The sequence below is a fragment of the Dermochelys coriacea genome, chromosome 8 (assembly GCF_009764565.3).
Source record: "Dermochelys coriacea isolate rDerCor1 chromosome 8, rDerCor1.pri.v4, whole genome shotgun sequence".
Lineage (NCBI taxonomy): Eukaryota > Metazoa > Chordata > Testudines > Dermochelyidae > Dermochelys > Dermochelys coriacea.
This window is the reverse complement of record NC_050075.1, coordinates 87312457-87331095: the sequence shown is the minus strand read 5'-3', so window position 1 is coordinate 87331095 and position 18639 is coordinate 87312457. Positions and strand designations below refer to the sequence as shown.

Genomic DNA, 18639 nt, shown 5'->3' with positions numbered 1-18639 from the left:
GCCCTAACTCACGACCTGTCCACACTGGCAAGGCACTTAAAGTGCCTGGACTCTGCAGCAGGAGCACTCCTGGTAATCCACCTCTATGCTGTGCCTCGGCTGAAACACCCCAGCGGCAGTGTGAACCAGGTGTTGCATTACTGCGCAATGATGGGCCTCCGGAAACGTCCATAATCCCCTTAAGTCAAGCGGCCACTCTTGTCATTGTTTTGGAATCGGCTGTAGAATGCGGCTATGTCCTTTCAGAGCTCCGTTTTTGACAGCCAGCATGCTTATCTGCTCCAGGACAAAGCAACCATTAGTGTGGAATGTTGCTTGCTTGTGAGAGAGAGACGGGTCTGTCTGAACTTACAAGACAGCATGCTGACACACTCTCAGTTCTCCAAAACCCCACTCTCTCTCCCCCCACATACACTCAACACACTCCATCACACTCCACCCCAACCCCCCATTTGAAAAGCACATTGCAACCACTTGCACGTTGGGATAGCTACCACAATGCACTGCTCTTTGTGGCGTTGCAAGAGCTGCTAATGTGACCACACCAGTGTGTTTGCAGCTGACAGAGTAAACACATGGCATTTTCCCTGCTGCGGTATACAAAGGCTGATTTAACTCCCAGCGCTCTACATCTGCAAGTGTAGCCATGCCCTAAGTTTTTCAGTTTTAAAAGAGGCCTGTAGGAACTCCAACATTTACTCTATAGCTGTTATTTATAATCCAATTATAAAGGTCTTTTCTTAGGAAGTGTGCAAGGCAAGCAGAAGGCCATGGAACAATATTTTACTGTAGTCAAATTACAACATTAGGTTATGGAAGTTGATTTCTTTTTCCTGAAACAAGCCCTAAGATTAATCTATATTTTACACAAAGCGGGCCTGATTCTGATCTACAGCCAAGGTTGTTGTTTTTTTATTTAATAAGAATGGATACTGCTTGTAATTTATGAGACATGCTGGGATTGGATTAACTGCTTTTGTCTTTAAGTTGCTAGTTCTTATTAGATCACAGATATTTTAAACAGAGTAAAAAGGCTTAGAGTTGTGGAAAGTTTAAAGAGAGCCAACAGATAGAAAGATTTTCTACCAGTCTAAACAGAAACACTCATTGTATAATTGACTCACAGGCTTTATTTACATTTGTCCTCAGAATCATTTCTTCATGAAATGACCTAGTACATTTTATCTAAGCCAAATGAAACCATAATTTTCCTCAGAGTTGTCTGTAGCTTACCATTTGCTAAATTTAAAAACTTTTATCTAAGTACAGCAACAATTTTAATACACAGCACAAGAATAAACCAAAAGGTAACATATAGCTTCTAATAGATCTGATTTTTACAATTTAGTAGGTAGACTTTCCTGAAGTCAGAGGCACAGTTAAAAGAGACTAACTGTTCTTGTGCAATCTAAACTACATTTAGCAAGGAAATATAAAAGAAAACAATAAAGTAGTAGTTGCAGGGAAATTTTTTCTGCAAAAAGATCATCAAAATATTTCTACAACAAAAACATTTTGCTCTGTCAAATCAGTCCAAAAGAAACTTAAAAAGTCATTTTTTAAAAAAGGAAAGCAGAATGTAATTTTGCTCCGTTTGTCTTTGTGAAGTTCATTTTACAAAAGCAACTGTCAAAGATGTTGAAAGTTTTACTACTCAAATAATTACAGATATATTGCTTTTTTGTTTAAAAAAAACACATTATTTTCCCTTAACATACTTACCTTGTGATGCCACTGAAGATAACTGTTAACAAAAATCTTTCTTAACCAAACGGAGCTCAAGAGTGACCAGGCTTTAATGTGATATTGCTAGTAAAACAAATTTCATAAAGCATTTTAAGCCATAAATTTTATAAAGTTTAGGGGGACAGTGATGATCTTTGATCACATTTATTTAGAAGCACAGATTTATCTCTATTTCAGGAGAACATCTTATGCAGTTTATCTACCAAAGTAAAATTTAGTGTGGAAAAATATAGCTCTCTCTAGCCCAAATTCATCTTTGACTGGTGGCTTGCAGAGGCTACAACCTTGTACTGTAATTCCAAAGAAACTAGTTTCATAAAGTCCCCCATCACTTCAAAAGTAGCTAAATAATGTTGATTTCAGCATTATAAGTCCATACAAGACTGTCCCCTTTCTAAGAGAGGATCATAGATTTCATACACATGGAAATTAAATTGCACCCAGCAACCTACTGCAGAAAGCAAGCTTTTCCTTGGCTGAGACAGGATCAAGAAGGCTGAATCTCCACAGAGACTTACAGTTTTGAGACAGACCTCAGCTATGGAGAAGAGAGTGCTTAATGATCCAAAAAGCCTTCAAGCTGGGAGAGGGAAGTCTCACGCACCCATTACAGAACCTAGTACTGGGTGTGGGAATCGGGCGTCTGCACTAAATGTGAGTGAGAGAACTGCCACTCATCACAACTTTTGTTTAAATACAGAAAAATTGGAAGCCTGGCCTAAAACTTCCCCCTATGGGATACTTTAGCCTTAGAACTGTAGTAATTTCCTCTGGTCCTATCAAAAGTGCATCAAAGAAGCTCAGGAGCTGTTATATGCAGGGAACTCTCTTTTGTAGGGTGGGACTACACAGATCAATTCACAGCGGTAAATAATGTAATGGATTGGAACCATAAAAATGAAAAAAAGCCATTTGGTAGCACTAAAGTAAGTGGGCACAATTATACATTGTTTAACAATACAAATATGCAACATCTGAGGAGATAAATGGAATAATGAAAAGTACACACCTACCCTGGAGAATTTATGGCTTAAAATGCTACCTTACTTTTTGTTTAATGAATGAACAAAGCTGCAGTTTCCCAGAAAGCAAGGACGAACATGCACTTCTACTAGCAGATTTAGCACTTCTGACCAAATAAGACACCAAGTTCTTAAAAATGCGCCTCATGCACTGGACTGGATTTTTTTTTTTTAAAATGTGAACTTTAATACATTATTTCTTTTTAGAACTTGTACGGGAACCGGAATGGGAAGATCCAGATGACGACCTGCGGCGTCTGTAAGATACAAACAGAGAAAGCATGCAAAGAAATAAGTGCAAATTACTTTTATCACTCACACCCACAGTAGTAAGAAGACTAATTTATTTGATGGGGTAGTATATAAACTGAACATGTAAATAATCTGAAACATTCTGTTTAGGCTCACTAACATATTACACTTTTTAGTATTAAATTTGCCACACTTCATATTAAATTTACAATTCCTTGATGTCACAGTATTCATTTATGAAAGTTAATCAAGCAACAGAGTACATTAGCCCTTTCAAACACTGAAAGAATGGTAATCTAGGTCTTTTTCTATGGAACATGGTCCTAACAGGAGATTTTGCAAAAAAATTTTTTTTGATGGTTTTAAAACATTACGTTTTACAAAGCAGCATGGTAATTGGGAGAGGGAGGGCAGAAAACCTATTTTTAAATACCAAAATGAGTAACTGATAAAATTCAATCCTTTCCCAGTTCATTTTATTTCTTCAGAAAGTGTATTACACACACATTTTAAATGCACCCATTCTTATTCTACATAAACCCAAACCTTTCGGGTGACCGTGATCTCGATCGTCTTTTTTTGCGATCACCGGGCGAAGAAGATCTAGAGCGACTCCGCTTCTTGCCTCTCTCAGGGGAAGATGATGAACGAGAGCTTGAGTAAGATCTTTTTCTTGGGGTTGAAGACCCCCTGTGGGACCTGGAGCTGGATCTTTATTGATTAAGAAATAAATTTGATTTAATTTGTGCATAATACAAAGAAGTCAGCAAAAGTCTACTACAGAGTTCAGATCCAAGAACATTCAATACAAGATTTGCCACAACATTTTACAAAATGTATTTGTAGGTATTTTAATACTTACTTCTTAGTTAATAGCCAATAAGAACTTCTATCTTAACAATGAAAATACTTATTTTTAAAGTAATGCTTTTGAAATAGTATTGTGGACCAGTGTGTTGGGAGCCTTTTCCCAGTGTTCTCCAGAATTAAGCTTTTTGTTAAACATACTGCAGGAGTCTGGGATGAGAGATAGCCTACAAGAAGACTATACTCGTGCTAAGTAGTACAGTCCATAAAGTGAGAGGCTGGAGAACTACAGATTTAACAAGCTATTTAAAATCATGTTTCATTTTACCATTAGTACACATATTCCATTATGAATCATTAAACCAAGGCTACTTCAAAAATAAACTGCCTAAAAAAAATTACTAAAATTGGAAAAAAAATCTCAAAAAATGGCCATTCCCCCCACCCAAATTCACCTATTTGAGTTTGCAAGACTTTTGCTAAACTGAAGCAATTTTAATAAACTAAAAATGTTAGCAAAATATCTTGCATGGCATATTGTCATCTATGTTTACAAAAATCAGCTGCTTTCTCATGAAAAAAAATCATATTTGTGGATTTGAAAAAGCTGCCAGACAAGGTGATGGAAATAGGATTTAGTACCTTCTGACTTCAAGCCCAATGCTAAATCCACCAGACAAAGAGGACTTGGTGACAGTACTTTTTCAGATATCAAACACGCATATTTTTCTGCAGAAATGTTTCACAATCTTTTGTAAATAATACTCACAAATGCTACTCTGAAACCTGTCACAAATGTTAAGCAATTTAATAGACAGGAAGGTCTGAAATCCAGTTTTTAAACCAATTTTGTATCCTAAAAATAACGTGTTCTGAACTTGTTGCTTCAGTATCAATGGGGTGTCAAATAATAATTTGCTTTGTCTTTTATTACTTAACTTTATAGCAGTTGCAATTCTTACTACGCTAAAATTCAGACCAAGTCCCAGGACAAATATAGCCAATATGGACAATGGGCAAATGCAGGATGAATGAGGGAGTAATCCTTCCCTCAGAGCAGCGAAACAACCATTTCATAAGATGCATCCACACTGCACATCACTGGCATGTAGGGTAAGTGTAGCTCCATGCCACAGTGAAAAGCAGGATGCGTGCACACTTCAGTATGTAGCAAATGCGGCAATGAAAGGCTTTGGCAGGGGGGAGGGAGTGGGACCCTTTTCCCACTGCCTCTCCCCTGCCAGAGCCTTCCCCTCCTCCCAAAGTCTTTCACTGTGGTGGGGCAAGGCTCCAGGAAGTTGCTGGAGCCTCTCTGTCCACTATTGGAGTCTTCCCCAGCAGGGGAGGAAACCTACAGCAGCAGAGCCTTTCCCCACTGCCAAAGTCTTTCCCTACACTACACTGCTAAAAGCAACAGTGTGGACAGAGAGGCACTACTTGGGTGTGTACAGAGCCGTGCAGAGTATATACCGTAAGTGTCAGGTGTATCTTTATTTATCCAAACATTCACTATCTACACCATTTATACTGTGGTCAGAGAGGTGGGAAGGGGAGTTCACATGCTGCCATGAGGAGTGTGCAATGTAGACATACCCATAGTGGCTGTATGGAGCACTTCCACAGTTTTCTCTTTAGGAGATAATGGAATCCCTGCTTATACTCCACCCCTTAAATGAGGACACTCAAGAAGTCAGTGCCATACAAGGGATGCAAGATTATTTTTAGATGCCCTGCCCCACTTGTTTCACACCATAGGGGACATCTCCAGGAATGGAAAAAAGAGGTGGATTTGCATTCTACTGCAAAAACTTCTGTCAACAGGAAGCCTCAGTGAACTCATCACGAAGACTAATTGCTAGCTTTGGCTGCCATGCACAGTTCAATAATTGCTATACAAAAAGACCAGCTAAATCACACTCTAATGAGTATATCCAGAAAATCTGGACCAAGTTTTGCTTGCCTTGACCACATGTGAGTAATCTCACTGACTTCAGTGGGTTACCTACATGAGTAATTGATCAGTGATTTAGCATATTTCCCTCACATTCACAATAATGTTTCAACAGTTTTCTCTAATGGGGGGTTCATATACATTACCAACATATACAAAATAAGAATAACACATCTTCTAATATTTCACACTTAATCGCCAGAGGAAACAGTAAATAAAGTTGCAAGAATTATTTTAAGCAAAAATATGCATTCAGATTCTCTTGCTTTGATGTATTGCAGACATTGGGTTATTCACTTGCCTAGCTTTAGACCAGACTTTTAAAAATATTCTCATAAAAAAAAACAAACTTGCATTTTCAAGAATAATTATTTCATTTAATACTGGTAACTCCTTGGACTGGACCTGGGAGCAACTGATTTCCATGCTGAAAATGAGTTAAGTCAAAATAGTTTTTTAGAGAAACAAGCAATCAGTTCTGCTACCCTTTTAATTTCTCTCTGCAAAGCAGAGAGAAAGCTACCTCATTCACCTTGATTTCGACCCACGAGATCTAGAATGTTCTCTGGAAGTGGAACGAGATCTTGATCTGGAACTGGAAGAGCTTCTTGAATGGGACCTGAAACAACATGGAGGATTTTTTCCAATACTTAAACAGCCTTATGAGACATGATTATTGTAAAATTACTTCTAGAATTTTGCTCAATGCATACGAGCATCTGAAATACTAGTTCTTAATATCTGAAACTTTTCAAAAATGAATATTCATTTTCTTTCATAAATTGTTTTTAACAATATGCAGATGCAGCTATTTATCATACATTAAAGTACTTGAGCCCAGATTCATGAAAGAGATAAAAATATTTGCTCTTTAAAGTTTTGCCAGATTGTACATTGGAGTTATTTATCTACTTTCAACTGTTAATGGATAATTCTAGGCAGTAGTTCGACTATATAAGGAATGGCATAAAGAAGTTAAGCAAAAAGAAAAGGAGTACTTGTGGCACCTTAGAGACTAACAAATTTATTTGAGCATAAGCTTTCGTGAGCTACAGCTCACTTCATCGGATGCATTTGGTGGAAAATACAGTGGAGAGATTTATATACACACACAGAGAACATGAAACAATGGGTTTTATCATACACACTGTAAGGAGAGTGATCACTTAAGATGAGCCATCACCAGCAGCAGTGGGGGGGGGAAAGGAGGAAAACCTTTCATGGTGACAAGCAAGATAGGCCATTTCCAGCAGGTAACAAGAACATCTGAGGAACTGGGTGGGGTGGGGTGGGGTCGGGGGGAGAAATAACATGGTGAAAACAGTGTGTGGGGGGGTTATTTCTCCCCCCCACTGTTCCTCAGATGTTCTTGTTAACTGGAAGATGGAAATGGCCTACCTTGCTTGTCACCATGAAAGGTTTTCCTCCTTTCCCCCCACTGCTGCTGGTGATGGCTCATCTTAAGTGATCACTCTCCTTACAGTGTGTATGATAAAAACCCATTGTTTCATGTTCTCTGTGTGTGTATATAAATCTCCCCACTGTATTTTCCACCAAATGCATCCGATGAAGTGAGCTGTAGCTCACGAAAGCTTATGCTCAAATAAATTTGTTAGTCTCTAAGGTGCCACAAGTACTCCTTTTCTTTTTTGTGAATACAGACTAACACGGCTGCTACTCTGAAAGAAGTTAAGGTTTTTATTAATGGCTTCCTATTAAGATATTGAAAGTTGTCATTAGAACTATTAGTTAAATTGTGAAAGCAGACAAAGTAAGAAGGGTAGCAGTTATTTGGTAAAGTTAATAAAATGATTGCTTCCCATTAACTATTTCATGAATCCAACCCAAATCTTGAATTTGCACCTTAATGGGACACTGTCACCTTGGATTTTTAGAAGTGTATTAAATTAGGAGTCCTAGTATCTTAAATAGTACTCCAAATACACTATCATGAACATTTCTTAAACAAATTATTTAAAAAGTGTCAAGATTTGTTATTCATTTGTTGATATTTAGAAGGCTCTTTTCAGCAAGTGTGAAACTGCCTATAATCAGTCTCATTGTTTTCTCTGTATAAAAAAGCAAAATGCATACACAAGAGTAAATTTTTTTTTGCATTAAAAACATTGTAAAGTTACAAGTAAACTAATTTTGGAGTAGCAGCCGTGTTAGTCTGTATCCGCAAACAGAACAGAAGTACTTGTGGCACCTTAAAGACTAACAAATTTATTTGAGCATAAACTTTCGTGGGCTACAGCCCACTTCATCAGATGCATGCAGTGGAAAATACAGCAGGATGATTTTATATACACAAAGAACATGAAACAATGGGTGTTACCATACACACTATAACGAGAGTGATCAATTAAGGTGAGCTATTACCAGCAGGAGAGGCTACAAAACCTTTTGTAGTGATAATCAAGATGGGCCATTTTCCTACTGTATTTTCCACTGCCTGCATCTGATGAAGTGGGCTGTAGCTCACGAAAGCTTATGCTCAAATAAATTTGTTAGTCTTTAAGGTGCCATAAGTACTCCTGTTCTTTTAAAGCAAACTAATGCAATTTTCAAATTGATGGTGTCTCCTTAAAATGCAAGCCGCAAGAGTACAGTACTATAAGTCTGGTATAATTGTAATTATTTTGAAGAGAAGACATGTCAAATCAAATTTTAATAATCTTTTCAGGCACTATTTGGTCAATTAATTCCATAACTCCCAATAAATATTGTTACCATTGTCTCTATTTCATCATATTATGCAGAACAAGAATAGCCTGCACTTTTATTTCTAGCACAATAAGATTTATGTTTCTAAAAAACAAAAAAAATCCTTCAAGGAGAACTCAAAATCCTTTGAACACACATTTATGTTTGATTAAATGAAGACAATGTTGCGAATATGTATTGAAGTACCCAGGACACGATTACACCCAACACTGGGAGATCCCAGGAGAAACAAAATAAATTAAACTACTTTTGGTTGACTTTGAGGGTTGTGAATTTATGTTTGATCCTTCATCTGAGCTGATAGTAGCTTATACTTTAAAAAAAAAAAAAAAAAAAAAGACAATCTTATTTGCATTCCAATAGTTCCCATGCAGTAGGTGTAGTTCACACAGGATGACACAGTCCATGCGTCACGGAGCTCAGACTCTAAGATGAAGGGTGGAAGAGGAGAAATGAAACGTACTATCAAAATGTGTTTTTTGATAAACAAATTGGCAAGTGTCAATCAGCTCTGCCAATAATATTTGGTTAGCTTCTTGTAGGCACTATAGCCTATGTGGGCCTTATGGAGGCATTTCAAGGAAAGGATAGTGATCTATGGATCTGTTCATGGACAGCATTCTGTATAGAAGAAACTTTATGCAGTGAAAAAGGGGAATTCAGTAGAGGGTTCAAAAAAGTCAGGCAAGGATGGTGCACTTAGCAAATGAGTTTTGAATGGACAGTGCAGGGGCAATGTGCTGTCACGTAGGCCAAGTAAAACATTTAATATACACATTCTGACAAAAATGAAAAAGGAAAGCTGATTTTCACATATTTGAAATCCTGGCCACTTCAGAGACAAAAGCAAAGTGTACCTCACTTACCTTAAAGTCTGGCAAAACAATAGCTGATATTTTAGAGAGAGAAGCAGTTTAAGTGTTGAGACCATCCTAATGGATTTTTCTGCAGGTGCAAATTCTCCTAAACCAAGAGGCTATTCACCAAGTTTCAACTTGGGCAATTTATTATGGTTAAATTATAAGCTCTCTCCTACAATAACTAATTCTTAGCTATACTACTACTAGTTAGATATCTGTGGGTTAATCTTGCATGCGTTAGTATTAAGGAGCTTAAGAAATAAAGATATTTTGCAACCAATTAGTAAAATGATGTGTTTATTAAATGGTTGGTTCACTACTGATTTGAGAATAAGCTTTTCTGTGTTCTCTTTAAATGTGCAAATTAGAGCTTTTTCTGGCTTCACTGAGACCCATGTAGACCCTGCAAACTCAGTTAAGATCATCTTCCTTGCCTGATGCTCTAACCCAGTGGTTCCCAAACTTGTTCCACCACTTGTGCAGGGAAAGCCCCTGGCAGGCCGCGCTGGTTTGTTTACCTGCCGCATCCGCAGGTTTGGCCGATCACGGCTCCCAGTATGTCCCTCGGCCTGCGCCACTTCCAGCAGTTCCCGTTGACCTGGAGCAGCGAACCGCAGCCACTGGGAGCCTCGATCGGCCAAACCTGCGGACGCAGCAGGTAAACAAACCGGCCCGCCAGGGGCTTTCCCCGCACAAGTGGAGGAACAAGTTTGAGAACCACTGCTCTAACTATATCATAATCATCTTAATCAATCATTCCACTGACTTCCCCTTTTCTACCACATGAAACTCAAGTTTCTTATCTTCACCTTCAAGGCATTTTCCAACAGTGGCCTTCTACTTTATCTGCTCTGATTGCATTACCTCCTACTTTACCATCCCCGCCTCCCAGTTTGTCTACTTTTCTCCCAACATCCTCAGTACTTCCAAAAAAGCATCTATGTAACATTAAATGTGACTACTCAATAGCAAGGCAAAAGGACTACAATTAGTTTTGAAAACATGCTAGCTTTCCTGTTTTTAAAAGCCATATTTGTTACAGATACAGCTGAAATATTAACTCACTGAAAGCAAAGTGACAAACTAAAAGAAGTCCTCACTTTTAAAACTGTGGAGCTACAAAAGGCCATTATAAAAATGTAATCTACCTGCGTAAACTGAATATATAAAACTGTCACATTAACAACTGAAACTACAAGTCAATCAAGAAAAAAAGATGTAAATAAAGAAGTTAGATACTGACATTTTGCCTGGCGTTACCCTTGACCTGTACCCGTTTACCTTGACCTAGACCTTGAGCTTGAGTGGGAGGATGAGCGCGATGAAGATTGTGAGTGGGAAGAGCGAGACTTAGAGCGACTGCGCCTGTTGGATTTCTTTTTCTTATTAGCATCTTCTTCCTCACTGGCATCAAGATTATATTTTGAGAGATCAGCCTCATCTTCATCCTCATCCTGAAAAAATGCAGACTGTTAGTTAGGTTTGGAGACTTAAATACGAAGAAAATATGCAGAAAGCAGGATTACATTTTAGACTATTTTCATTTGGAGTAGTAGTTTTTACTTGCTCTTGTCCGTAGTTTATTTGGAGCATACTGCCAATCTTTTCAAATCCGTTTTTTTAGTTCTCTTTTGTTAAGATAACAAAAAACCCTCAAGCATTGAGTGCAGCTTATTAAAAATCAAATAGCTACATAAAAACAATTTCAGAAACAGTAATAAAATAGGACTGAAAAAAGTGATCCTCAAAAACCTGCATAACGACTAAATAATTAAAAAGTTAGGAAGTGAATTATAATGCCAGCATTTGTATTACAGTTCAGTGACTGTCTTAAAAAAATGAGACAAAGCTTTATTTTGGGAAGATGTCTAGCAGAAGTCTCAGGCTCAGAGGAAGTCTATCCCATTACCAAACTTAGGTTCCAATTCTGCAAATTGCTCACTGATTTTGGTCAGTGTGTAAAAGTAAACATGTGCACAAGTCTTTTCATGATCATGGCCTAAAAGGAACAACTAATATTTACTAATTACTAATACTAATTTAACAATCACTATGTATTAAAAACAAAACTGAAGATCAGTAGGATATTTCTTTCAATTGTATAGCTAAAAATTAAGCCAGCGTTATTTAACAGAAGATATCTGGAACATGTCTAGTCCATGTTGACATTTATTTTAGATATTTTGAAAACATCAGAAATAGTGCAGCAGTCAAGATTTTAGTGTGCATTTTCACCATACTGTACTGGATCTACCTATTAAGACATCCTATATAAACATATATTTCTCACAATGATTAATTCTGTTCCCAAAGTTAAAATATAAAATGTAAGTTTAAGTGATAAGATTCTGACAGCAGTCATTCAAAGCAACTCTTCAGAGTTCAGGCTGACAAACTCTCCTCAGCTCATGCATTCTTCCAATACACACATATCCCACTCCAATATGTATACAGAGGTTAGGAAAGCTTATCATCCTTACTTATAACTTATGTATTGTATAACAATACTGATTTACAAGCAGCTAAGAATTAAGGCCAATCTCACTTAGTAAGAACACAGTATGTTAGCAGAAATAAAGAACAAGGATTATTTTACCTCATCCAGTTTATACTTGGAAAGATCTTCATCCTCATCCTCTTCTTCTTCCCCTTCAGATTCCTTATCTTCTACTTCCTTCAGGATAGATGCAGGCCCAACTGGCTTTCCTCTGTATTTTTTCTTTTTACGACCAAACTAATTGCAAATAAATAATGTGAGTGACACACGCTTTGTTTCTGCCCACTCCGTAAGTAATTACCGTAAGTAATACTAACTACAGTATATTAAACAAGCAGCCTCCTACGAGCCAATATGAAAAGACTATAATGAACTAAAAGAAAAGGAGTACTTGTGGCACCTTAGAGACTAACAAATTTATTTGAGCATAAGCTTTCATGAGCTACAGCTCACTTCATTGGATGCATTATTACATTGGAGGAACATAAGTTAAAATGAAGAGATTTGTGTATCCGATGAATGCATCCGATGAAGTGAGCTGTAGCTCACGAAAGCTTATGCTCAAATAAATTTGTTAGTCTCTAAGGCGCCACAAGTACTCCTTTTCTTTTTGCGAATACAGACTAACACGGCTGCTACTCTGAAACCTATAATGAACTAAGACTTTTGTAAGACTCGTGGGAAAAAGTGAAAAATAGTAAAGACAACTTTAATTACAAATAAAAAAAAAAATATTGCTGTGTGGAGACGGAGAAGGCAAATTTCGACCATGAAATCTTAGTTGAATGACCCAAAAGTACTCAGCAAAAACCTACTGTAGATCTAAAATAAAGACACATCACAATGTCTATATTCTGATAAATTCATCAATAATCTGGATGTAATCAAACAGCATGTGCTTTACAAGACTGCTTTATAACAGACTTCAGTATATTTGGGAAGCAGTATGAGCACCTTAAAGTAAACAGCATTGGAAATCTAAAGCAGATCTTGCAAGCAGTTAAACTAATGAAACATGAACCATAGTTAAACTTAATTTTTAACTGATTTTTAGACGTTTACCCCCCATGCTTTTCCAGATTCAACATGAATTCTGCTTCACATATGAATCGGCAAGAGACGTAATTCAAAAGATTTGTACAGCTAGCTTCTCTCACCCTGAGCCAGGATGGCTGAGGCTTGGTCTACGCCTAAAACTTAGGTCAACGTAGCTGTATCACTCAGGCTGTGAAAAATTTCATGCACAGAGGGATGTGGTTAGGTCAACCTAAGGTAGCTGCAGCTAGGTCAAAGCTTGAACCCCACTATTGACGGCAGCTAGATCAATGGAACAATTCTTCTGTTGCCCTTGCATATCAAGGGGGTGGATTTACTACAGCAACAGAAAACCTCCTTCCATCGCTGCAAGAGGTGTCTACACTACAATGCCATAACTGCAGCTGCGTCCATTGCAGTGCTTGCTGTGTAGACATACCATGAGTTAGTTTCACAAGCCAGGCTTCCCTGCCAGATATGTGCTCATAAACACAAATCTCTTCATTTTAACTTATGTTCCTCCAATGTAATAATTATACATAATCTTACCTCATCATATTCCCCATCTGATTCTTCACGTTCTATATACTCAACATTCTCTCTTTCATTAAAACCTCCTCCATATCCTGCAAATTAGAAATGTAAAATAAGAATGCACTACATAATCTCTTATAGTGTGTAAATTCAAAGTCTTTGGTAAATACTTTTATTATGCCACATAATTTTGATTAAAATTGATTAAAATCCAATAGAAGATGTTTCTAGATGTATAAATTATCATGAAATCTATACCAAGAATGTTATGCAATCTGAAAAGAAGCAGACATTGAACTGTTCTCACACAAGTGTATCAAAAATAGTTTTTACATATTTAATTGAGAAGCTGACGTAACCTTTGAGGTAAATGAAAGAAATTCATTTCACTGCAACTGTTTAGGTAATTAAGGGCCAAGTGCCACAAAGGAGCCATAATCAGGCTGCAAATGCCCAGCAAAGAATCACTCTTGTGTAGGAGAACACCCTGCTGAAGCATCTGTGCTGTAGCCAGACCCTGCCTCTCCTTCTAACCCACAGGGCATGTCAGGGCAGATTGGGCTCTGCTCTACCACTGCCATGCTTCCATGATGTAGGGTCCATTATAGCCCATAACTCAGAAGTGGAATTTAATACTTCTTGCTAGCAGTTTTAAGTTGAATACAATCAAGAGTGGGCCTGAGAATCAAGAAAGCTGAAACACACTCCCTGACATCCTATAGATTTGCCAGGCAAATTTGGCTCAGGAGATAATGTAGTCCCCCCAAAATATTTTTTGCACGTTTTGTTTAACCCTACATTTATAGGGCGATTTCAGAAGGAAAGCAGAGGAAAAGGGAATATCACTGAGTTGACATTTCTGCTTAAAGCACAATTTCTGCTACAAGCACATTTCTGCTTAAAGAACAATCAGTTCCAGTTACAACATGGTTGCAACCCTGACCTAGTTATAATATGGTTCCATTTTGTAATGCAGATGGGACTTTATTATATCCAAAACATGACCAAGGCTATCACTTGATTATGAAATAGTTATGGTCCATTCTGCATTACAAACTGGAAATGTGTTGTAACCTACTACTGACTTACAAGTCTAGTGTAGTTAGTCTCTATGGCTTCATATCAGAAATTCAAAATTAATATCTCCTGGGCTTAAAAATAATCTGTTGGAAATTTATTTAAGAATTTGTTTTAATACTGTATCCTCATGAAAACTGAGAATGTGGTTTAAACTGTATGACCTTATGGGATCTCTTGAGGTGAACCATCCATCACACTTGTATTTTACATACTAGTAATACTTAGCACGTATATAGACTTACAAGAATGGGATATGCAAGAGGAAGACTAGTTAGCATTGCTATGCCTATTAAAAATGACCACTTGATTTAGGTTATATTATGATTTCTAAAGTTATAAAGTTTATGAAGAGAACTGAATATTTAAAAATGCAAATTCATCTTACCTGTCCTTTCCTCCAGTTTTGCATACTTTGGAGTATTACACATATTACATTCTGATCTCCTGGCCCAGTTCACATTGCCACAACTTTATGGGGGCGGGAGGGGGGAGGGAAAAGAAAGTAAGTGTAAAAATGCAACATTTTATTTCAAGTTAAAGAGCTTGGGAATAAGGCAACATGCTCCAGAAAATAATGAAATCAATTTATATTGATTAGCTGCAATTTAAGTTCACTACTAAACAAACAGGCAATTGTAACATCACCAGGGCCTACTCTTGCAATAGTTATGTACGCGCAACTCCCAGTGAAGTTTATAGGAATTTAGCCAGCATAAGGATCACAGGCATGAGTCAAGTAGTCAACCCAAACAGCCCCAAGAGAGGCACAGCTATGATCAAGCTTAAAATGCATATACATGCACATATCTAGACCAAATCACATTATAGTAATAAAATGGCATATATTCGAGCATAAAAGGAATTTTCACATCATAACTGCACAGAAGTCATTTTTACCTGTAACATTTTTTCAAGGATTATTTTTCAAGGAAAGGTGCTTGAATTATTACAAAAAGGCAGCAGAGGTGGAAGAAAACAGAGCAAGAATGGAAAATAGTAGAAAAAAGGACAAGAATTGGGAGGGGGGAAGGGACAGGAAAGCATGGATGCAATGTGTAGGAACACAGGTGCAAGTGCAAGTTGTAAAGTTGAAATTTGACATAAACGTCAACTAGAATTCAATTAGCATTTTCTAGAGATGGAAAAATATTCTAATAAGTACAGGTTTCAGAGATTGGAAATTTTATGTAGAATTAACAAAGACGGAATAGATAAATCAAAACTCAGAGGGTCTCAGGAAATATGAAGCTCTTCGTAAAATCAGGATATCAGAAAAAAATCTGTTTCCATAAAAGTTTCAAACAATACAAGTATTCATATGTACGAAGTTTGTGAAAAAACAATTTCTCTGTACTTTTCCCTTCTTTCGCACCTTCCGAAACTTCACAAAGTCACTACGAAGTAAGTTTTATTTTCCCACTCGCATCTCTTTTTAAAAAAAATCCACACACACAGTAGCCTCTGAAGTGAAGTAACTTGTCTATAGTCACACAGGAAGTTTTTCAGTCAGATCAGGAACAGAACACATACTTCCAATCCTGTGCTATAATCAAAAGACCATCCTGTCTGTCCAAAGTTACATTGATTAAATATTTGTTGTCCAGAAAAAACTAATCTAATGTGAAACCATACAAAACTTATTTTAAAAAGCACTTAAAAAAAAAAAGGAGGTCCCAATTTCTCTTGCCTACTCACTGAAAGCTACATTGATTTTGACTGAGTTAAGTATCCAAGATACATGACCTTTTAGTCAATTAAAAATGTTTGCGGCAAGGATAATATTTAAGTTTCAAAACCAACATACGTTTTACATTGCCAATCATTAGCACTGAACAGGCCACGGCTCTTTTCAGCAAGCGTCTTCCCTATTTCAGTCCCTCCAGCTTTCATCATTTTGGCTTCAGTTGTTTTTTCTGAAAATAGATTCAACAAAATAATTTTCAAGACATTTCTTATAGATTGAACATTTCATTCTTTTTGGGGGATGAGAAAGAAGGGAAATCTTAACAGGAAAGATAGTCACCTCGACCACATCTGTTACAGCTGGTTCTTCTAGCAAAATTAACATTTCCACACCTGAAAAAAGAAATATATTCTTATGAAGGGCAATTAACAGTTTTTTTAAAAAGGGGAGAGGATAAAGATGATAGCAATTAGTATTTGGAAAATATTTTAAAGATGAAAATTCCTATAAAGTTTTCTTTGTTTTGCATAATGAATCATGACATTTTCCCACCTTAAATGATTTTAATGTTGGCAACTTAATTTTTGTAGCTAAAATAAAACTACTACAGAAACTCAAAGGACCTTTTAAAAATGACTTTTTGTTTTCTAATCTCTGAAATAAATAAGCTGTTCGTAACAGGGTGGCTAGTTTTCCTTTTGTTGTACGAATGCACATTTCAGACCAGCAAAAAACAAACAAAAAAGGCCGCTGGCAATTTTTATTTTATTTATCTACTGCTTCACAATAACAGCAGTAGGATCTTCATTAACTGTAAACATCTGGCAAAAGTTGGCAAATATTTTGCATTTAAAAAAAAAAAAAGCACTCTGGGTAAATACCTAACTTTCTTTACTAAATGTTTTCTCAACGATACGGGAACCCAACTGAAGAATTATAAAGACGACGGGAAGGACTGTTGGGTTTCACTGCAGATTTTGAAGTACCCGGTACTCCTGTAGCCATGACGTTTTCCAGTTTATGGTCCCGATTCTGCAATGTGTCTGCTCAGACACAGCCCTGCACCTACAGACCCCAACGACTGCGATCGGGCTCTGGGGAGGCACACGGGATCAGGGCCCGTTCACTTTCCGTGCGGCGTGTGGTGCAGAGACGCTGAGTTGCAGGGCGCTGATCTAAAAGGCGTTACTCAGATCTCGGGCCCCACTGAGCCAGCCTGAGGCAGCAGAGATGCCCGAGGCAGCAGGGGGAGAAGGGGCTAAGGGGCAGGGGCGCGTCTGAGCAGCAGCCCCCCCCACCCCCCGTCCGTTCAACAGCCCCGCAAACGGCGCCTCCTGTGCCCCGTAGGAAGAAGACTCGAGGACGTGGAGCTCCCCTGAGCCCCGCTTCCCTCCCCACACCGGGAGCCCTGGGACCCCGCCCCTGGCGCCCCCGGGCCCCCCTCACTTCTTGTCCGGGCAGATCCAGTCCCCGTCGCTGACTCGGAAATTCTTCGTCGACATCTTGGCCCACCGCGTCCGGAGCCGAGCGTCGCGGCAGGGCCGGGGTCCTGCGTCTGACGGGGCTGCCTCGTAGCGCCTGTTTCCCAAGATCAGCCGCCAGGTGTCGGAGCGCCCGGCCCTGCCCGAGGAAACACGCCGAAGGGCAGCCGTGCGGCGCGGGTTGTAATCAGGCATTGGGGTAGACACCCTGCCCGGCCGGGAAGGGGAGGTGGCGCGGAGAGTTCCCCCTAGGGGCCGGAGGACCCCATGGGTGGGAGCGCGGGCGGGGCTGAGGGGGAGAAGGAGAAGTGGCGGAGGGGGGGGGGGGGGAGAGTGGGGTGGGAGCGGGAGAGGTAGGGGCGACCATATTTCCCAAAGAGAAAATGGGACATCCCAGGTGCCCCCGTCCCCCACACGTGAGGCTGTTGCTGGAACCCATCCCGCCCTGCTGGCACGCTGCCTCCCCTGCCCAGCTCGGCCTTCCCCCCCTGCGGGAGGGGGCTGGCAGCTCTGACTGCTCGTGCCCTCCACCCCCAGCCCACCGCACATTCCTGGGCACCACACCCCGCTGTTTTGACAAAAATGAGCATTTGTCCCATTTGCTCTGTGTTTTCCCCGGGAATTGAAATGGGCGAGGGGGGGGTGTGAAACTGTGACGGTGAAGGTGGGCTGTATGGCACCATAGTAAAAACTACAAAATGTTTCATGAACATTTTATTAGGTTTTAAAATCATCACACAAATTAAAGTTGGCTACTCGAGTCTTCTGTGAAGCACTACAACTACATCCCTCTTGGTTTCTTGTTATAATTTTGTTAATGAACTTCTTGAATGCAGTGCGTTCCTCTTGGGTGGCTTCCCATGTGTCCGGTACTTCCATTCCTTCAACTGATATGCTCATTAGTTCATTCACAGGATCAGGCAGAAGGTGACTTCTTTCAAAACACAAAATTCTATTTAGTGA

At 38.8% G+C, this 18639-nt stretch overlaps 1 protein-coding gene across 1 annotated transcript; it reads right to left on the bottom strand.

Moving 5' to 3' along the window:
• Window positions 1-2944: 2944 nt before the first annotated feature.
• On the bottom strand, window positions 2945-17885 carry ZRANB2 (zinc finger RANBP2-type containing 2). Its single transcript, XM_038412990.2, has 10 exons — window positions 17642-17885; window positions 16535-16587; window positions 16316-16424; window positions 14897-14979; window positions 13447-13523; window positions 11962-12099; window positions 10647-10819; window positions 6311-6397; window positions 3567-3731; window positions 2945-3025 (listed from the first exon to the last, which is right to left on the bottom strand). The coding sequence occupies exons 1-10, from the start codon at window positions 17869-17871 to the stop codon at window positions 2962-2964; spliced, it is 1179 nt and encodes a 392-aa protein (XP_038268918.2). The 5' UTR covers window positions 17872-17885; the 3' UTR covers window positions 2945-2961.
• Between the last annotated feature and the right edge of the window lie 754 nt (window positions 17886-18639).

What these genes read in the sequence shown, in the direction of transcription:
- ZRANB2 (XM_038412990.2), bottom strand. Translation starts at nt 17,871, where the DNA reads ATGCCTGATTACAACCCGCGCCGCACGGCTGCCCTTCGGCGTGTTTCC. An exon ending in CTGTAACAGATGTGGTCGAG is followed by an intron (nt 16,425 to 16,534) that starts GTGACTATCTTT and finishes ATCTATTTTCAG; the next exon opens with AAAAAACAACTGAAGCCAAA. An exon ending in CCAAGTATAAACTGGATGAG is followed by an intron (nt 10,820 to 11,961) that starts GTAAAATAATCC and finishes GCATTTTTTCAG; the next exon opens with GATGAGGATGAAGATGAGGC.